At 35.7% G+C, this 23,128-nt stretch overlaps 1 protein-coding gene across 2 annotated transcripts in view; it reads right to left on the minus strand.

Annotated features, from left to right (window-relative positions):
- Positions 1-23,128, minus strand: part of CHIC2 (cysteine rich hydrophobic domain 2) — a 42,176-nt gene that overhangs the window by 5,446 nt on the left and 13,602 nt on the right. The window contains exons 2-3 of one of the 2 annotated variants that reach the window (XM_045833945.1): positions 13,854-13,908; positions 13,644-13,715 (exon numbers count right to left, since the gene is read on the minus strand). In XM_045833945.1, coding sequence (XP_045689901.1) covers positions 13,644-13,715; positions 13,854-13,908 — 127 coding nt within the window. Of the gene's footprint in view, positions 1-13,559; positions 13,716-13,853; positions 13,909-23,128 lie in introns of both variants that reach the window. The other variant, XM_045833944.1, reaches the window with a different exon arrangement.

A 23,128-nucleotide genomic window follows, 5' to 3' on the forward strand; every position in this document is an offset into this window, starting at 1 on the left:
AAGCTTTCCAAGTCTTGTTTTATATTAAAGTATAAAAATAAAAAGGTTAACATTACATTCTACAAAACTTCATTACTCAAAGAAAAAAGTGTATTTACCACTATCATCATTTCATACAAATTTAAACCCATGCTATATTATAATGAGAATGAATCTCATTACAAATGGATCTCATGGTGTACATGATACCATGTACACACACAAAATTTAAAAACTTAAAAATATTTACTTTAAGTAACTTAAATCAACTACCAGTATTTGAATAAAAGGTCATTATAAAGTATGAACCTTAAATTCCAAAATATTTATGTAGGAACTCTGAATTTACTCTGTGCCTCTAATTAGCAGTTTAATGATAGGGTTTGGTATAATAATTGTGTCTTAGAATATTTAAGAATTCAAAACCAAACAAACTCTGGCATGCCATATTCTGAATAAGTATCTAAATATAAAATATTTCTACCCACTGACAGTCTGAAGTAAAAGCTGTGAATTAGAACCATCTAATCTTGCTATAAAACCTCTTTCCTGCTTGACAGGTGAAAAAAAACACTTGCACGTGCAGCTTAATTAATCATTACACTTGACATTTCAATGATTTACAGTGAGGAGCAGGTGAGAACATACAAAACCAGAAAGAAATCCTTGATCTGAGTGGAACATTTCTATCACACTAAGGTGACAAGTATATAGATTCTATCAGTCATTAAGAGAGAGGCAGAGAGAAAAAGAAAAAAAAGGAAGAAAGAGAGAAAGAGAAACTGCCACAAATTATTTGTTAGTAACAACAAAAGCTCAAATTAAATGGAAGAAAACTTTTAACTACTAAGAATGTTTAATATTCTGCAATTACTTTTAGTTCACAAAAATCAAAATATACTTTCAAGATTAAATACAATACCAATTTGGCAGATACTGAAAAAGATATGACACCAGCATATTTAAAAGATACTTAAAAGCCTGTAGACATGGGAAAAAAGCACCTTATAAGTGCAGTATTCTAGAAATAAAAGTGATGAGTTTATGTCCACAGGGCTGTCAGATACTGTTTCTAATAAAATGTACGAATCAACACTGCCAAACTCTGTAATTACTACTGGGTAAGCAAACCTAAGCATATAAAAACCTGCCCTTGATTTTTAAAAGTTTACACTGACCACTAAATTCAGCATAAATTAAAGCAAACTAATATTAATCAGAAAAAAGTATGTACTGCGTCTGTCAACATGACATACCAAAGCAATCATCTCCAGGCCAGTGGGTTTCTAAAAATAAGCAATCTTAATTTTTTAAAAAGAATTTGGTTCTTGTGAAAAGCACCAGATTCACAGTCATGGGAACTACAAATCTTCTATTTAACTGAAAGAACAGAGGAAAGGGCAGTGTGAGCTTCCCTGCAGTGGGCCTTAATCCTTCCAGTGCTCACACCCTAGGGGTGAGGGGACAGGTTACTGGTTCTTAACCAATTCTTACTCCTTCTGCATATGACGATCAATAAGAAATCTAATTTTATCATGACTTATTATCCTTAATTAGAAGGACAAAGACCACCAACTCACACCATGTAAGCAAAACAAGATTTTTATGAGAATGACATCATACCACTAACCTGGTCTGGAAGAGTATGGCCCCCACCCACCTCACTTATCGAAGAGCTCACTTTAATTGTTTTTCACATATTTCTTCATTTCAACACCGTGCTAATTATAGTTGTCTCCCTGGTGAACTAGCTCTAATATAGCTATTAACAAATGTTAAAGTAAACAATTAATTGAGATTCAAAACATCATTTCAATTACTAAGTAGATTAAACTTGAAGAACAAGTAGTAGCAACAGAAGGATAGTGATTTGGGCTTCAATTTCTATTGGCTCTGGTTCTTACTAAATTTTGGGTAGAATTGTGAAAAATAAGTCAAAACATGAAAACTGCAAGAGAAGTAAATGGCCTGGATAATTCAAAGCAGCTAAATAAATAATGATTAATCAACAATTAATATTAGGTATAGCATACCCCATAAAATATATGAATCACTTAGAAATAGTAAGTAATAACTGAAAATGAGTTTCCTAAAAGTACAAATTTGACTTATTATGAAGAAGCATTTTTGTAATTTTTCCTAAATCTCATAACTTTCTAAGAAATATCTATTATTCCCTATAAACAAATTATGCACAATTAGATATAAATAAGTCTTGTAGGGAATGAGGAATCTTTTTAAAAATCTTGAAATGTATTACTCCCCTTCTTTATTACCACTGGTACTTATAGTATACTCATTACCAATAATTCATTTATTTACAGTCAATTGTTTGAAGAAGTAGTTTTTTCAAAGATGTGGTATTCTAAATCTGAAAATAAAATCCATGAGAATTTCATGGACCTTAAAGTACATAAAGCCAAAGGGAAAAAAATGTGGATGCTGTAACAAAATTTCTCTGAAATTTCCCCCTCAAATAGCATTCTCATCAGTTTTTAGAACATAAAGATGCTAAGATATGTTAACAATACATAAATAAATAACTCAATAAACTACAAAAGTTAAGCTATTTAAACTTAAAATTTATTTGAATAGATTTTATTCATAACATCACAGAATGTCAAAGTGCAATTTCAAATGTTTAATTTCTTATTTAAAACAGGTTTTAAGTTTAAACTCCCAAAGTATAATGCATTAAACTTTAACCAGAATAATGCTTTGAATGTATTTGTAATCTTTTAAGTATTTTTCAAATAGGAACTACACTTATTTTTGGATATCTGTACAAATTCAAGTTACTAACATAAGTGAAACAACAATGTTCTTTGTTATAAGTCATAGAAGGAAACCATATAAAATTTTTAATGAATTATTTTAACTTAAGAGAAAATTACTTGATGCACTGTTTATTCTGGATTAGTATGTCTTACATTTGAGTGATATGCAGAAAATTAAATGGTATATCTCAGTCTTAGTATTATGATATTAAAAAAATATGTACTCAAAAAAGATAAATCAGAATATAATCAGATTACTCAAAAGGATTTCTCAACAAATTTCCTTGTATTTAAAGGCTCCTTTTAGCAGCCAAAATACACAATGGAGAAAAGAACACCTCTTCAATAAATGGTGTTGGGAACATTGGAAAGCCACATGCAAAAGAAGAAAACTAGATTACAGTTTGTCCCCATGTACAAAAATTAATTCAAAATGGATCAAAAACTAAGTATAAGATCTGAGATAATGAATTACATAGAAACAAGGCACTAAGCTTATAAACCTTGGTTGTAAAGAACATTTTATGAATTTGACCCCAAAGGCAAGGAAGTAAAGACAAAGGAAGTAAAGGCAAGAATAAATGAGACTATATCAAACTAAAAAGCTTCTGCACAGCAAAAGAAACCAACAAAACAAAAAGGCAACCAACTGAATGAGATATTTGCAAACAACAGTCCAACAAGGGGTTAATATCCAAAACATATAAAGAACTTACACAACTCAACACCAAACAACCCAATTAAAAAATGGGCAGAGGCCCTGAACAGACACTTCTCCCAAAAAGACATACAAACATCCAACAGATACATAAAAAGATGCTCAACTTCACTGCTATTAGGGAAATGCAGATCAAAACTACAATGAGGTGAGTGACCCCTCCTACCAGTTAGGATGACTATTATCAACAAGATAGGTAATAACAAGTGTTGGAGAGGCTGTGGAGAAAAAGGAACCCACATTCACTGCTGGTGAGAATGTAAACTGGTACAGCCACTATGGAAACAGTATGGCAATTCCTTAAAAAAATTAAGAATAGCTTTGACTTGGTGTGGCTCAGTGGATTGGACATTGTTCTGCAAACCAGATCACCAGTTCTATTTCCAGTCAGGGCACATGCCTGGGTTATGCACCAGGTCCCGGACTGGAAGCCTGTGAGAGGTAACCAATCAATGTTTCTCTCCCACACTGATGTTTCTCTCCCTCTCACTCTCCCTTTCTATCCTTCTAAAAATAAATAAATAAAATCTTAAAAAAAAAAAAAGAATAGAGTTACTGTGTAACCCAGCAATCCCTTTGCTGGGTATCTACCTGAAAAACTCAAAAAGATTTAGTCACAAAGATAAACTTATTCACAAAGATATATGAGGTCTGTGCAGAAAGTACCCAGCCACAAAATATGAAAAATAAAGACATTTGTTGAAGATACAAGGTACAAAAAACACTGTAGGACAATGACACCTCAATCCCCTTCAAAGTAGGCACTTTTGGAATTCACACAGTTCTCCCAATTGCCATCAGTTGTCCCATCGTATTTTCCTGAATCTCACCAATGATCTGCAATCTCTTCCCTTTCAAAAGTGATTTTAGTTTTGGGGAAAGCCAGAAATTGCAGGGTGCCAAATCTGGACCATAGCGGGGCCAAGTCACCTGGGTGATTTGATGTTTCACAAAAAACTCTAAACAAGACGTAATGCATGAGCGGGCATGTTGTTGTGATGAAGCTGCAAATCACCAGCAGCCACAGCTATAGCTGTTTTCATCATATTGAATCTCTCCACTGATGAAGAACATTGAAGTAATACTCTTTATTAATTGTTTGGCCTGGAGGGGCACACACATGATGGACAACACTTTCCCAATCAAAAAATGCAATTAACATGGTCTTGATCTTGCTGCAACTTTGCCACTTTTCTTCAGTCATGGAAAACCAGGTGACTTCCTTTGGGACAACTGGGCCTTCATTTCCAGATCATACCTGTGGACCCACCATTCATCTCCAGTTATAACTTTCTCTAGAAGAAACCTAATTCATTGGTAGCAGTTTGAATCACGTCATTAGCAACTGCAGCATGATGTTCCTTCGGCTCTCCGTAGCAGCCGTGGAATGCATTTTACAACAACACATTTCATGCCAAGATCCTGTGTCAATGTCTCACAGTAGTTTTTGGAATTCCCCACATCAGCTTTTAATTCTCACACTGTCAGTCGCCAATCTTTGTTCATTGCAGCCCATACACATTTAACATTCTCGGGTGTTCTGCTTGTCGCAGGCCTTCCAAAACATGAAATCACTTTCAACAGATTCTCAACCATCTTTGAAGAATCTGTGCCACATTTTCATTTGCGCTGCACTCACTGCATTATCCTCAAAAGCCTTCTGAATCATCCAAATAGCTTCTGCAGGGGAAAGTTCAAGCTTAACACAAAATTTGATGCAGATTTGTTGCTCTACTTGCTCAGTTATTTTGAATATGATGGCCACACAGTACACATGCTCAAGCAACGGGTCTACAGGCCCCACTGACTAGTACAGTGAAGTCATCATTGTTCATGCATGAAAATTCCAGTCCACTTTCCTTGGCTGCCAGGGTACATCCATTTCAAGCAAACTGTTCTTGTTAATATAACAATGGTTGGACTTTTTCTGGACAGACCTAGTCATATGCATCCCTATGTTCACTGCAGGATTATTCATGGTGGCCAAGACATGGAAACAACTGAAGTGTCCTTTGGATTGATGATTGGATGAAGAAGATGTGGTACATATATACATTGGAATACTACTTGGCCGTAAGAAAAGATGAAATACTGCCGTTTGTGACAGCATGAATGGACCTTGAGAATATTATGCTAAGTAAAACAAGTCAAAAAAAGCTAAGAGCCATATGATTTCACTCATATCTGGAATACAAAACTGAAACTCACAGACACAGACAACAGTATGGTGGTTTCCAGAGGGAAGGGAGTTGGAGGGTAGTAAAAGTTAAGGGGGCCAAATATATGGTGATGGAAAATTATTTGACTTGGATGGTAGGCATACAATGCAATATAAAGATCATGTGCCATAGAAATGTACACTTGAAATCTAGATGATCACCCCCAATGTCACCCCAATAAATTTAACTAAAAATAAATGAAAATAAACTTATAGTAACCAAAAAAGACTTAAAAAATTTTTATGTGAATATTAACTTTTAATAACCTAGAAAAACTAAACCACCATGATACTAAACCAAAGTATCATTAGAGTAACCCTTTTAGTAGTTTGTTAAAGTAATAGTTTTAGATGAATATAAGCTACACATTATGTATATCAAAAAACCTCTTAGTACTAAGCAGTGGTTTATAGGTAGAATCTTAAATAATATATGCTTAATACAATTTCATAAAGAGTTTATGACCTCAGCTACTGGTTCTTAACTTTTTTAGGTTACTCTGTACTTTATGAATGATGAAAAAGCCACATTTCACAAATGTAAAACATTGCACACAATTTTTAAGGGTGTTATCCACTAATCTCTGATAAAATTTCAGAAAATACTGGTAACATCTCAAAAAACTAAAACTGAGTTTCAATTAACAGCAGGAAATTAGAAACACTGTTCATAAGACAAATGAATTTCAGCTAACACAATCAAAAGTATTACTATCGGGGATTTCGAAAAACTATTAATACATAATTACACACAGGAGAATCACTGGTTTGGATAAACAGTGATTTATCCAGGTAGCGGGAAAAATTACCTACTGATTGATTATAATGGACAACTGGGAAACAAAAAGGGGTAAAGGAACAGTATCTATTGATCCTCACTTTCGGTCTGCCCCCATGCTAGATGTCTTCCTTTGTTACCTCATTTATTAATCTTCACAAGAAACCTGTAAGGGAACTTGTTATTACTTTCCTTTTATATATGATAACTACAGCTTAGAGTGGCTAAGAAACTTAAAGCTACACTTTGAAATGATGGAGCTAGGATTTAAAGCCAGGATTGTATGGCCTTTAATATCAAGTCCATTCTATTATCCTACAGAGCTATGATTTGTAAAGAATTTGTAACCTGTTGAAGAACATGTGTATGACATTAAAATACCAACTAAGCTGTCCTCCTAGAACAAACAAATTTACTCTAAAAGTAGTATGTACCCTAAAACTAAATTTTTTCCAGCTCTAATACTTTGTGGTTCTAAGGTCTGAAAATAACCATTCTACTCTATTCTGCAGTCTCAATGAGATTTGTCCAAAATGTACTTTATTTGGTGTAAATAATAACCTTGCCTCACACAATAATGCATGACTTGAGGTGTATTTCTATTTTATCGAATAAGTAAACAGGCTTCCAGAAGTTAAATGGTTTGCCCAATGTCACAAAACCAGGGAGGGCAATGCAAGGATTCAAACTCAAATCTCCACACATTAAACCCAATGCTTTTCTCACTCTCATTCAGCAATTACATTATTTTTACTTCCATCTTCATTGAGTTGTATCAGTTTATAAATCCTTCCATTTGAGGCACAAACAAAAAATAAATAAAATAACCTTACAAAATGTACCACCAATACAATTTTATTTTATTTTTTAAAAAGATTTTATTTGCTCTGGCTGGTGTAGCTCAGTGGATTGAGTGCGGGCTGCAAACCAGGCATAGCAGGTTCGGTTCCCAGTCAGGACGCATGCCTAGGTTGCAGGCCACGGCCCCCAGCAACCGCACATTGATGTTTCTCTCTTTCCCACCCTCCCTCTCCCTCTCTCCCTCCCTCTCCCTCTCTCTCCCTCTCTCTCTCTCTCTCTCTCTCCCCCCCCCCTTTCTCTTTCTTTCCCCCTTCCCTCTCTGGTAGTTTTACTTCCCCAGGCATGTGCCCTGACTGGGAATCGAACTAGCGACCCTTTGGTTTGCAGGCCAGTGTTCAATTCACTGAGCCACACCAATACAATACAATTTTAAACGTGAAGTTTTAAATAAAACTTTAAAAAATAAGATAGAAACAAATTATATCATTCTTTCCCTCCAAACATGCAAAACAAATGGCATAATTCTTCACATAAAGTAAACTGGAGTCAAATACTTCTAGGTACAATGCAGTAGCGAGTGTCAGGCCAACACTCTCACTACAAATAGAAACGGATAAAGTAAAGGAGAAGAAAATCCACATTATTTTAAGAACATCAGAAAATTCCAGAAGTAACAAGGACCAAATGAAATAAAATTCAAAGGAAAAAAGAGCCCTTCCTAAATCATTTGATGATTACTGGCCATTTTCTTTCTTTGTTGACTGTCGGTGTAGGAAGAAAAGGGAAATCAATACTTTCTGCAGGTTGTGCAGACTGGCTCAATGGACTGAAAATTAGTTGTGCCCTAAAATGCGAAGTCAGTTTTCTCTAAAGACATTAATGAGTTCTGTAGCAGCATGGAAGGGTGGAGGACCAGCCAGAAAGGCAGAGAAAAATTAGTCACAGTCTGTCACTGCTTAGGAGACAAAATTCTTCTAGGGGAGGCGGACCTGCATCAAATACATGACTGGTCTTCCCCTCAAAGACACTTGAGCCTGAATGGAATGGAAGGCTAAAAAGCCAAACTCAACATATGCTAAGGGTACAACTTTCAGGGTAGAGGAGACAAAGACCAGATCAACTGAGTCTTTCTAAACTTGCAACCCGGCCCAAGCCAGCTCAGTCTCGTGTTACACCCAAGTGACCATTGCCCTCATGCTATCTCCCTTATAGCGAGAAGATGAGGCCCTTGACTGTGGTAGATTTCATCTGGAGCTTCTCCTCCCTTTCGTGTGTAGTATCTACCATAATTTTTTTTTTGAAGTTTAAGGGGCAGGAAAATATGACCAATAACCAATGACCAAAAAAACCTCACAGACACACACCCACAGATAATCCATGTATCATTGTTAGTGGACAGGATGTTAAATTAACTATGATTAATATGTTCAATAAAATAGAGAAAAAAGATCAACAAAACAAGTGAAAAGAATTTCAAAAGAAAACTGGACTCTATAAATTGGATTCTAAAATATAAAATATCAAATGGATATTCTAGAACTGAAAAATATAGTACCTTAAATTAAGAACTCATTGGATTAACAGCAGGGTAAACACTGATGAAGCTAGGCAAATCTTTCTACAAACCACCACAATACTATCTTCTAAATATTCAGAGACACTGAATTTCAGCTAGTTCTTGGAAAACACATTTTCAAAGAAGTCTAAAATATTTTTAAAGTCCCAGTGCCACCTCTGTACATTTAAGGCTCAAAGTTTACACTCTTTTGAGTATCCTCTTTCATGTTGAGAATTAACATTTTTTTCCAATTAAAAACAAATTGTCGGGCCCTGGTCAGTGTGGCTCAGTTGGTTGGAGCAATGTCCCATAAACCAAAAGGTTGTGGATTCGGTTCCTGGTCAGGGCACATGCCTAGGTTGCAGGTTAGGGGGCATACAAAAGGCAACCGATTGATGTTTCTCTCTCACACTGATGTTTCTCTCCCTTCTCTCTCCCACCTTTCCCTCTCTCTAAAATCAGTATGCATGTCCTTAGGAGAGGACAAAAAATAAAAATAAACAACAAAAAACAAATTGTCACTGTCATTCACACTAATCACTATAATTAATTTCATTTATGTGAGAATCAGTTTCCCAAATTTCAAACCTAAAATATTCTTTAAAATGAAATAGTAATAAATATATTCCTCTGGTTATGAGAAATCTTTGACATGAGACCCCTTTTTCAAAGAGGTTAAACCTATGTCTTTATCCTGCATTTTATAATATGGGAGATACTGAGGAAGAGGCAAGAAACCACAAACTAAATACCCAGGATTAGATATAGAAAGCCCAACCCTACTTTCAGTTAAGAACCCCAGTCCCTCTCCCACTGCATTAACTCATTATATGGCATTCTCAACCTCTCTTAAGGGGAAATACACAAGTTTCAAGAAAGGATGTAAATATTAGGAAAAAACTCTAATCCTGACCTCTCCCTTTTGGATTCTCATCCCCTACCATACCCCAAACAAAGTAATTCACAATTATTGAATGACTAAGCTTGAGACTGAGAGAAAAGAGATCCAGAAGATAATCTAAGAATGCTACAACTTAAAGCAAAAGAAATGCAGTCAGACTGGATACAGGCCCTTTTCATCCAAGTTTCAAAAGCTAAACAGCAATTACCTTAAAAAAAAAAACCTCATAGAAACCCTTGCCTCCTCAAAAAACAACTAAAATATCTATATGAAAATACATTACTAAAATGTTAATTCTTCAGGTTTGGAATCAAAATCAACATTGAGAACTTCTTTACTTAAAGCTTGGAAACAGATGTTTTGTATACCTACACAGCTCAATTTTCAAAGGATTACAGATTTTCAGAGCTGGACTCTATCTGAGAAATCAGTTAGCCTCATCTTTCTCAGATTAAAAAAAAAGAAAGGGGACTTCCGGCCAAGATGGAGGTATAGGTAGATACACTTTGCCTCCTCACACAATGAAAAGAAAGATAACAACAAATTTAAAAACAAAAAATAACCAGAACTGCCATAAAATTGAACTATATGGGAGTCTGACAACCAAGGAGTTAAAGAAGAAACATTCATCTGCATCACAACCCAGCAACGTGGGCTGCCCTGCCCTGGCAAATACCTAAGGCTCCACCTCTTATAACATAACAGGAGTGCCAAGACAAAACAATATGGCCCAGATGAAAGAACAGATCAAAGCTCCAGAAAAAAATACAACTAAGCAATGAAGAGATAGCCAACCTCTCAGATGCACAGTTCAAAACACTGGTAATCAGGATGCTCACAGAAATGGTTGAGAATGGTTGCAAAATTGAGGAAAAAGTGAAGGCTATGCAAAGCGAAATAAAGAAAAATATACAGGAAACCAACAGTGAAGGGAAGGACACCAGGACTCAAATCAACAATTTGGAGAATAAGGAAGAAATAAACATTCAACCAGAACAGAATAAAAAAACAAGAATTCAAAAAAATGAGGAGGGGCTTAGGAACCTCGGGGACAACTTTAAATGTTCCAATATCCAAATCATAGGAGTGCCAGAAGGAGAAGAGGAAGAACAAGAAATTGAAAACTTATTTGAAAAAATAATGAAGGAGAACTTACCCAATCTGGCAAAGGAAATAGGCTTCCAGGAAATCCAGGCAGCTCAGAGAGTCCCAAAGAAGTTGGACCCAAGGAAGCACACACCAAGGCACATCCTAATTACATTACCCAAGATTAAAGAGAAGGAGAGAATCTTAAAAGCAGCCAGAGAGAAGGAAGACAGTTACCTACAAAGGAGTTCCCACAAGACTATCAGCTGATTTTTCAAAAGAAACCTTGGAGAAAAGGGCTGTAAAGTATTCGAAGTCACGAAAGGCAAGGACCTACATCCAAGATCACTCTATCCAGCAAAGCTATCATTTAGAATGGAAGAGCAGATGAAGTGCTTCCCGGATAAGGTCAAGGTAAAGGAGTTCATCATCGCCAAGCCCTTATTATATGAAATGTTAAAGGGACTTATCTAAGAAAAAGAAGATGGTCAAAACTATGAACAGTAAAATGACAACAAATTCACAACTATCAACAACTGAACCTAAATAAAAAACCAAAACCAAAACCAAACTCAGCAAACAACTAGGACAGGAACAGATTCACAGAAATGGAGATCACATTGAGGGTTATCAGCAGGGACGGGAAGGGAGGAGAATGGGGGAAAAGGTACAGGGAGTAAGAAGCATAAATGGAAGATACAAAATAGACAGGAAGAGGTTGAGAACAGTACAGGATATGGAGAAGCCAAAGAACTTATATGTATGATCCACAGATATGAACTAAGGGGTGGGGGAAATACTAGTGGAAAGGGGGAAGCAGGGTGGGGGAGAAAAAAGGGGAGAAAAAAATGTGACAACTATAATAGCATATCAATAAAATATATTTTTAAAAAGATTAAGTTTACATTTTATTTTCTACATGTCATACTGTGCACACATTGCAATATCTTACTTAATCATTTAAAAAGTGAAAAACAACAGGATCTCAGATGGTGAGTGGATAAAAAGCTCTGGTACATTTATACAATGTAATACCACCTGGCCATAAAAAGGAAGGAAATCTTACCTTTTACAACAGCATGGATGAACCTGGAGAGTATTATGCTAAGTGAAATAGTCAGTCAGAGAAAGACAAATACCATATGATTTCACTTACATGTGAAATCTAATGAACAAAATAAAATAACAAACAAAATAGAAACAGACTCATACAGAGAACAGACTGACAGCTGGGGGCAGCGGTGCTGGGAGCTGCTGAAAAAGGTAAAGTGATTAATAAAAAAGCAAACAAATAGAACTTGTAGACACAGAAAACAGTATGGTGATGACCAGAAGGAAAGGGAGGTGGGGGGAGGTAGAAGGGGGCAACGGGGGGCATAAATGGTGATGGCAGGAGACTTGACTTTGGGTGGGTGGTGAACATACATTATAATCTATAGATGATGTTTTATAGAATTGTAAAGTTGAAACTATAATTTTATTAGCCAATGTCATCCCAATAAATTCAATAAAAAATTGTTTTAAAAAGTAAAAAATAGAGGATCTGAAATGATTCTTTGTGTTTATTTGACAAAAAATTACTAACCAAGTCAGGTATAGTAGTCATTTAAACAAACAGAAACAGTCAAACAGTTGGAAGTGAGGAGATCTATACTTAAGAGCTGCAAATTCAACTATAAATCTAGTAAGAACCAGAAATTTAAAAAAAAAAAATTCTTTAGTCTGACGACTATCTGATGAGAAGTACTGGGGGGAAAAGGGGCATAGGCATTAATCTCTTTCCTAACACTACAAAGTACTAGTTCAAAATACTTTCAGCAGAAATACCTTACTTTACAACAAAAATTGAGGGGCAAATAGAATTTGCTTTTCTACATGTCTTATCATTTCTTGATGACAAAATGAAATGTAGCTATAAAATACCATTCATTCAATTTCAACTTCACAGTAGTTCATTTTTATACATATAATGACCATAGTTTTAAAAAAACCTTAACAAAAATGTAATACATTCAATCTATACTAATTTTTCATATCTCTACCAACAACTTAGAAATTTTAATTATAAGTACTCAAAATACAACTCTTTAGACAATTTTTTCTGATTACTGAATCACTATGTATTCACCACAGGAAACTTATAAAATACAAAGGGAAAAAAACAGAATTACCCATAATCTTACCAATTATAAATAATAATTGTAGCCATTTAATTTCTTCTATGGGTATTATCTTACATATTAGTAATAATGCTATTAATCAATATTTATTAGACACTTTGAGCTACTTAGCTAAGAGCTTTACAAATACTAATTCATTTTACTCTTACAACAAACCTATTTAAGCGCGTAGGTGAATATTGCCATTTTTCAGATCTATCACAAGAGTTTAAGAGGTTAAGAAACATGGCTGAGGTCACAAAGACAAGCGACATGGCCACACCCAGCATTCTAGATCACTACCCTCCACCACCACCAACGTGCATGTGTGTGTATAGAGAATGCTGCATTCTACTCCACTCTCAAGGATGACATAAACATTGTAAGTATCATTTTTAGATCGCTATTTAATATAAACAGCATGGAAACATAGCATAATATAATTAATCTTCTGCTGGATCAGATTATTTATGTATACTGTTCAGGATACTGTGACTCAATTCAATACAAAAAACAGAAATAGATAAATGCAAGACTTGTTTGTCAACTTCTAAATTTAAGTTAAAATATATAATTCAACTTACTCTTTTACTGAGACAAATAACTGGCCACATACTGCAACCTAATGTGCAGCAGCAACAAAGGCAGCCACAAAGGAGCCAACGTACATTAACAGGAAGGTTCTTCTTAAGACAACTGTTAACTCTGTTGATGCTGGCTTTAAATTCTTCAGGAGCTACCTAAAGAAAAAAATTCAAGAAAAAAACAACACCATAATATTAATGTCAATAAACATGCATCATCAGCATAAATTTTTTCCTAATTTGTTAGAAAAAGACTTTAGTTTTGAGACAGCTAAATAATTAACAGACACTCACTTTTCCAGTTAATGAAGAAGGGAATTCTGATTCAAACTTGTTGCTTAGTCCAAATCTATTTTAAGAAGGAGAAAAATGTTATTGTGTGTCATTGCTGCACAAAATAGACCATTTAACTTAATCAAGGGTCAAGTAAAAAGCAACTTCATATACAGAATAACAAAGGAAGTCTGAGACACAAAAATACTGTAATCAGCAATTTATGAAATGCAACAAGCAGTTTTAGCAAATGAATCAAAACTTTTGTATAACAGGCTGAGAATGACTTCTTTGGTATTCTATCTGGGAGCCAAATATTAATTAATGAAAAGCAACACACTGTTCAACAATTTTGTCAAAATTAAGGTTCCTCCAAAATTAAGTTACAGAAAGCTAAAATCTCTATCAATTACTCTTTAGGTCAAGAGCATTTGTTAACACTCTATAGCAGTAACAAGTCTAAAAATGCAAAATGTTTAGCTAGCATTTTCTGATATCTACACTGCTATTATAGCCAAAGAATGCTAAAAACACCTGGAACGATGTGGTAGCTGACCTGGTTACTAAAATTTCCAAATTTTGAGAATTTTATTGTATAGACCCCCAAAGAAATGAAACCAAGGTAGTACATCTTAATATCTTTAAGGGTTTAAATATCTGCTAAGATCATGAGAATTGATTGGGCACAAGACTATTTCTTTTTGTTTTCTAATTTTTTTACTGTTCAATTACAGTTGTCCCCCCTTTTCCCTCATTACTCTCATCTGCCCCCAACCCTCCCCATCAATCCTCCACCCCACCCCCCATTGTCTTTACGTAGTTATTAGGAAAGAATAAAATACTTAGACACATTGGTTAATAGCAGATCGTCCTGAAAATAAAAATTAAGATTCTTAAATGTGATGACTTTTTGTTGGATCCTGGAGACACCAGATTCAGCGGATTACTGTCAAGCTAGAATGCAGACCGACTTTTGACAGATTGTATAATTTTTCTCCAAGAGGAAGTGGAAAACCAGATTTCTATGCAATATTTTCTAGCTTTGAAACACTGCCAAAGTCAGCCCTGGCTGGTGTGGCTCAGGGATTGAGTGCTGACATGCAAACCAAAGGGTCACTGGTTCGATTCCCAGTCAGGGCACCTGCCTGGGTTGCGAGCCAGGTCCCTGGTGGGGGGCTGACACATTGTGAGATGCAACCACACATTGATGTTTCCCTCCCTTTCTTTCTCCCTCCTTTCTCCTCTAAAAATAAAAAAATAAAATATTTAAGAAAATAAAATACTCCAAAGGTCAAACAAAACACTTCTGTGTGTCAGGTTGTTGTTTGTATCATGATGTAGACTACCCTAACTGCAGATGATGGCCTCTGAGACCATGTCATCATCTTAAGTACTTTCATACATTATTTAAGAGCAACATTGAAATAACATTAATCTTTAAAAACAATAAATACTATTTACAGAAAAGATTACAATACAACTATCTAGGTCCAAGCCCAAGTTCTTTTCACACTAAGCATACTCGCAAACTGGTAATCATTATTGCTTAATGTAATTCTGGCAGTAATGCCACTCTTTCTAAAATAGGAAGACTGAGCTAAACCTATTTCCTGTCTATGTGGGGGCCTCAGAGCAATGTGGTTCTACTTGAAAAAGCCCCTACAGATAAACTCACCTCCAACCTTAAAGGTCCCTCCCATGAGGAAGAGGTGTGAATTGCTTGCTGATAGCTTTCAATGAGGTCTCTAGATAATGTATTTCCTTTTTATCCATTTCCCTTAGAGAAGATAAAATATTCAACAAATGTGTGGGTATTCAGCCATCTCAATTATAAATTTCCTTTTCTTTGGTTATCTCCCTTGGTCTGGAGGTTTTCTCCTTCAATCAATAGTTTCCATTTCAACCAGGTTTGTTATTGCAATTAACCATCTCCTTCCAACTGGTTTTCAAAATTTTTTAGAAAAGCAACGATCAGATACCTCCAAGTATTCCAGAGAGAAATGTCTTCTTTACATCCCCAGTGATTAAATATTGAAAACAGATTAAATTAGTGTATCAAGTACCTATAGCTTGCTAGGTAATATGCTAAGGTGGGAAGAGCAGTCTAGTATGAGAGTAAACCCTAATTTCCTTTCTTTTCAGAGCCTGGATACTTCCTCAGTGGATGCGTGGCTGAGTGATGATGCTTTGCCCAGGGAGCACTACAGGCTAACTGCCCTGCTGTCCCTGCAGGCAGAGCTTTTAAGTCAGGCTAGCAGTTATTTTCCAAATAAAGAACTGGAAGTTCCAAGGACATTCTTTTAACACTCAGTTCCTCCTCAGTAATACATTTCGTTAAACTGTATCTTAGGAACAGAGAGTAATTCTTCCTCTTCCTTCATCTCACCCCCAAAGTAATGTCCCAGGAAAGATTACCAGTAACATGATTTACACTAGATGGTAGTGCTCAGCTTTTCCAGCAACCATTAACTTGGTTTGGTGCTGATGATGTTTCCATTCCCCCCTGCTTGTTCCCCACCAGCTACACAAGAATACCTGGAAGGAGGGTCAAGAAGATGCTGCTGCTGAAGACTTGGAGTCTCCCCAGTCCACAGGAGTGAACTCCAACAGCAATTTTGCTTTCCCTTTTAACAATCTCTAAACAAGACTTAATATTCAAATGAAGTACTTCATGACTACAGGCAGAATGGGCAACGATAATCAGGCACCCTTCCCTCCTCTCCACTTGGAATAGGGCACCCTGCTACAGAGGTGTCTAAACACAGGGTGTCAGGACCTCCTACTCTTTTAAATCCTTAGGGACCTCAAAGACCTTTTAAGTTTGTGTGGCTTACATTAACTGACATTTTGGATTAGACATTAGAACTAAGACATCTAAAACATTTTAAAATTTTATTCATAAATGAGCCCATTATATGCTAACAAATATAACATTTTTATGCAAAACGTCTATTTTTCAACAAACATCTTTAGCGAGAAAAGTATTTCACATTTTCACATATATTTTTAATGTCTAACAATGGAACACAGGTGGATTCTCACATCTCTTCCTGCATTCAATCTATAATATGTTGGTTGATATTTATGAAGAAAATTGGGCCTTGCCAAACATGTAGTTGAAAAATTGTCTATATTTTTCTTTGGTACTATACAAAAATTTGCCAAATGGTAGTCTCTTATAGTTCTTTCAAGGAAGAAACTGAAACTCTACCAATGAACTTTTAATACTCTGCTAAATCAAAATTCATTGACGTATCTTTATTTTTAATGAATTTTACCCAGACCTGACTTTGTAACTTCATTGTAACTACAATGATCGAATGCTGACACACTTCATTTTATGATAAGGAATCATTCATTAATATGATCACTGATCTCATCAGAAAGGTCTTTTAAGTTTTGGAAGCGGTCAAGTTCACAGTAGCAAATACAAATTTTCTAAAACTCTAATTTTCCTCTGAGAGCTGGAATTATATTACTGACAACAAATGGTGTAAGTTGTTTTCCTTGAAATGACAGTCTTAACTATAAATAAATAAGGCTGAATGTTAACCAGCACAATATAAACAAAAGAAAAAATGGTTCATTTAATTTGAGCTACCACCTACACCTTAAAAACTAACTTCAAAGCATATTATTTTAATAGATAATTTTTTCTAGCTTTGAGTGTTACTGGTGGACATAAGCAATGGCTATGAATTATAATAGGTATCCTTGGTATATAAAACCCATAAAGGTGGAGGAAGGGAAAATACAGGGGAAAGTGGGAAAGGAGAAGTAGAAGAGGGAGAGAAAAAAGAAAGTCTGGATAGGCAATGTGCTACCAACAACTGCTTTATTTACCATTCAATATTTATTAATTGCCAATCCATTACATGGTATAAAAGAAAATGTAGACGTGGTATATCTACACGTATTTCTATTACCTAAAAGAGCTTTTCTTAAATCATGGTTACAATACTCATGGCTTCATAATTCATAAAACCTATAAACCATTCTCAAAGAATGGCAAGCATGACAAAAAGACCAAATACATTAAACTTAACCTATTTTGTTCTTACCTATTATTAATACAAGTTTATAAGTCTACTAATATTTGCAGAAAAGAGAAGTCTTTCACATCACAACTATTAAGCACCTTCTATGTAACACTTCCTGATCACAAGGTACTACCAAAAAAGTCTCAGATCACCTTTAAAAAATTTTTTTAAAGAAAGCAGGTACTAGGTGAATTTTTACTGTTATATAATTTGGGGTAATTCTGAAAGTTCATGGAGGAGGAAAGATCAAGCCAAAAGGAAAAAGGACTCACAGACAACAGTGTGGTGACTGCAGGGGAGGGGGGTGGGGGATAAATAGTAATGGGAAAAATGCAATTAAAAAAAGTTCCTGAATATACCTGGTGGCGTTTGCAGAGGAACTGTAACTTCACACCTACATCTAAGTGGCATCTTGAAGTAGGCTTGTTTTACTCATACCCTGCCTATCGCCACTCACTGCCTCATTCCAACGATCTACACGCGTAACTCAAAGTGTGAGCCACTCTGACCTGTCACCCTGCACTCTCATCTTCACCCAGTTCAGAATCTCCCTTTCCTAACAGATCCTGCCCCTTCCCAACTCCTTTCAATATTTAACTTGAGACCCCTTAATCTGTTTATCTGCTACCTAGGTACCTTCTTAAATTTTTTTTCATTTTAACCAAAAAATATGTTAAATGACACTTTCCTTATAAATCCTCAATTACAGCTCATTCCCTGGAGTCCAGCTTCTAGACTCCATCTCCCATGTTCCCATAATACTTGATTATATTTACTCTTGTACAGTCTCTACCACACCCTATTATAATTATGTTAACAAGTCTAACTTCCTACCCTGATAAACAACAAGTTGTTTATGGGTAGGTATAGTATCATAATTATTTTTATACCTCAAATATCTGTCGCAATGCCAGACATACTCAGTAAATATTTGCTGAATAAATTCATCAAATTCCACCAAGAAAAAATGTCTAATTTCACTAATTCCTCACTGTGGTCTTCCACACTACTGTTCTCTCTTCCTCTAATGCCCATGAATTCTGACTGTACCATATTTTTCCAAGTCCCAACAGTTATTTTTAGCCTTCCTGGTCACTCTCTCTGTGTTGGGGGCCCACAAGACCAACCTCAGGTCCGATGTCTGACTAGGGAGGACTTACAGGATTCAGCATATAGTTTGACTCACTGCCAGATTTATTAACGCAAAAGCAGCAAAAGAAAAAGACACATGGGGCACAGTCCAGAGGAAACTGGAAGCAAGCTTGCAAGGGTCTTTTCTCAGTGAAGACACACAGAATGTGCTTAATTTCTCTAGCAATTAGTTTTAACAACACATATACAATGCTGTCTACCCAGAAAGCTCATTATGCAGTGCCCAAGGCTCTGAACACATAGGTGCCCTCTACTTAGCATGTACCAAAATTCCAGACCCCCAGAAGGAAAGCTGGTGTTCAGCATAAACCACATTGTACAGCTGAGGCACAGTCAGTCATTCTTATCAATTCTGGGAATACTGAGAACCCCCCCAAATTCCAAGTTCCCAGACACCAGTCAAAAGCCAACACAACAAGCAAGCCTCTCTAAGAACAGATGTCTCAACCCTGCTGTTAACTCTTTTCTGCACGCCTTCACACTCTCTAAAGACACAGACATGTCAGTTTTTCTCTTTACCATGACTTGTCTTCATCCCAATTAGTTCAATATTCAGCTCCAGAACCTAAATGATCACTTGACCTCATCTATTCTGAGGAAATTTACCCCCATTTAATTCAGCAGTCCACCCACCATGAAATAGTCTGGATACTGTCATCACCTGAAACTGTATCGCCTCTAAGATTCTAAACTGTAAAGTTCCCCTCTTTCCACTACCATCAACCATTTTGTATCTCCCACCCTTACCAAATTTGTTTTTTTATCTCTGGTTGTTTCCTACTGCTTACCACTACTCCTTGCTTTTCCACTCTGCATCAGCTCCCTAAGACACTCTTCCTTCCCATCCACCAGAACTACAAAGTCAATCACTTGACCACACTCCAACACACACCCTTCATTTTCTACATCTCTGGAGTGTCTCGTCAATCCAATTCAATTGAAATGTTTACTTTCTTCAATACCCACTGCCTGGAGTTACAACAGAAAAATCACCTAACTAATATAAATATATTATCTAACTTCAATCAGATTGACATTATAACAATCTTGATTCATTCCTAGTCAGCTCCATTTCCATACTCCATAGTTGTTGCTCCTTTGTGTGTTCAACCTTATCCTCACAACCCACACTGTTTGCAGATAACTACAGTCTTTCATTCCAACCAGAGGGAGGAAAAAAACATTGAACATAAACCTCTTGGCCTTTTCTCACTTTCATTTTTAGATTTACCTATGTCTTCAGTACCTTTACCATCTTTCTCAATGAAGGCAAGCTTCCCAAAGCCAGCCATTTACTCCTGGGTGCAAATCCTCCAGTCTCCTCTGCAATCCATGGTACTCTCCCTCTCTTCTGGCTGCTTAACACAGCCTACAAAGCTGCGTAAGTCTGCCAACCCTGAGAATCTGAACACCTCTTTTCTTCCCTCTCAAATATATGGTGACATGCATCCCTTTTCCTTCCTCGTCCAGTGTCTTGAAAGAGTCTTCTACATTCACTGTCTTTAATCTCACCTCCCTTTCATTATTCAAACCACTAGGCTTTACTCAACATTTCTTTACTGATGAGACTGCTCTCAACAATGGAAAACAGTTCTTTTCAGCATGTTCGCCTCCATATACCATGCTTTTTCCTAGCAAAGAGCTGAAGTATCAGAGTGGTGAATGACTTATAGACAGTAAAAAGTTCCTTTGCTATGTCTTCCAGTTCTGATAAAGCCTTTTAAAAAAATTATAGGTCAACCAAAGCAATACTGTCAGATAAAGTTTTATAAGACCATCTTATTTTATTAAGTGGACAAGAAAAGTGATATTTCATGTTTGTTAGTATTAACTACAAAATGTTACCTTTAATGGTTTTAATGTGACATTAGTCACTTAGTTTTGATACCACTTAGTTCCCTTTGGGAGGTTTTTTTTTTTCCCCTTACATCTGGCAGGAGGTGGGGTTTGTTAGCAATGAAAATGAGATATACAGTATGATTCAGCTTGAGAGCATCATAAATTACTCTTTTTATCCATTATGAACCTTTAAGTTTAGTTTTAAAATCTGGTAAAAATAATTTACATTTTTCTAAGTCAAAGTACAATTAGCCCTTGACAGTAGTGGAAAGACCAAGTTTCATCTTATAAAACAATGATTTGATATGCTCGAAAGAAGAACAATGGGGTAGCAAGGTGAACTCCCTTCAAACCTAACAGCCCAACATTGTTAATACACAAGGCTGGAAGTAGCGCTTAGTTTCAAAAGGTATGATTTGAGGTGGGTGACCCTATAATTCAGTTATCTACAAAGACTAAGTAAAATAAAACAAATATTTTATGTTGATAAGAAAATCTTAAGATGGAAAATATTATGTACTGTCGGTGAAACTATAAATTATTACAACTAAAATCAATTTGACATTGACAATATTTATACCTTTGTCAGTAATTTCCTTTTAGAAATCTGGCCTAAAAATAATCTCAAATGTGCCCCAGCTGGTGTGGCTCAGTGGATTGAGAACTGGCCTGCGAATTGAAAGGTTACCGGTTTGATTCCCAATCTAGGGCACATCCCTGGGTTGCCCAGGGTCCCTGGTCAGGAGGGGTGGTTCTGGAGGCAACCATACATTCATGATTCTCTCCCTTCCTCTCTCTACAAATAAATAAATAAAATGTTTTTAAAAATAATCTCAAATGTAAATAAAAATATGCATAAACAAGTTCCCCAAAATGATACAGAAATAAAATAACATTATGCGACTATTAAGTAAATTATAGTATCTCAGTATAACAGAATATTATAATTATTAAAAATGAAATTTGCAAATAGCATGAAAAGTACGTATAATATATTGTTAAGTAAAAAGATAATACAAAAGAGTACATATATCATTATCTTAACTGTAAAGGAAAAAAGCTTATAAGATGAGTCTTCAAGGATACAATTTAATAGTATGTAGTCTTTAAAGAAATATTCATACCCTTTGGTAATTTTACTTCTAGAAATGCATCCAAAGAAAATAATTATAGTGGCACAGATATGTTAATGAAGAACTAAGTATTCTGCAGTGCAATTTTGGCAAGAGAGCATTAAAGATATTTTGTTTCATTTGTTGTTTCTTAAAATGGGATCTTGTTTCAGCAGATATAAATAGTTGCTAAGTAAATACTTTAAATGTAGTTTTATAATACACATTATCATAATTTTTTCCTATTTGAATCTTTTATTTGGTATTAACTAGGTATTATATCACAAGTTAACAGGGAGTCCTGGATTCACCAATCAAGTCTTCCTGAATGCATGTCAACCTTTTCTATAGTTCAAGCCCAGTTCTTTTTTACTTCCATTTTTACTTCTTCTGTGTTCCTTGTATGCCTCATATTAATGCCTCTTAGAATTCACTGAAGCATTGTCATTTTAAATTAAAATATATTTGGAGCTCATAGTGAATTTTGCCCTTTAACCCCAACCTGCAAGAATCTTAACTGTTTCAACGTGGTTTGCTGTGATTATTTCCTTTGCTGCCAAGTTTTGATGCTATTTTTAACATTGAAAGTTTTAAAATGTCCGGCACCTGTATTAAATTAATCATAATACATCAACCTAAAGGATACTACACAGCTCAAAACAATGTGTAGTATAGAATAATCTGTTACTATGAGTGCCTGACTAGCAGCTCCCTATGCTGTGGCAAAAATGGGCTTCTGCTTTAAGAACAGCAGCATATGGGATGGCAGGGCCCAAAAGCCCTACCCAACTTGGACATTAACTAATTCAACCTGTTACTCTTCCTGAAGTATAAAATAAGAGACCATAAATGGTTACATGAAGTTCAGCTGGAGCCAAGATACAGCAAAGCCATAAATAAGTAGCAATCAAGACTAAGCTGAAGCCAGGAACAGGCAGAAAATACGAGGTAGAGGGAAAAAGCAGTCTGCCAGTTCACACTGCAACAGCAGAAGCTGGAACTAAAAGTAGGTAAGTCACTGTGACAGGCTACTAGACCAGGGAGCAAAGGACACAGACTGCTGAGGAAAATGACAGAGTAAGTTCATCGTCAGTCTCCTTGAAGCCAGCTGTAGTATAATGGCAAAGCTTCCTGTCTTCCTTAGTATCCACAC

The sequence above is a fragment of the Phyllostomus hastatus genome, unplaced genomic scaffold (assembly GCF_019186645.2).
Source record: "Phyllostomus hastatus isolate PE091 unplaced genomic scaffold, TTU_PhHast_1.1 phas_contig_196, whole genome shotgun sequence".
NCBI classification, from domain to species: domain Eukaryota; kingdom Metazoa; phylum Chordata; class Mammalia; order Chiroptera; family Phyllostomidae; genus Phyllostomus; species Phyllostomus hastatus.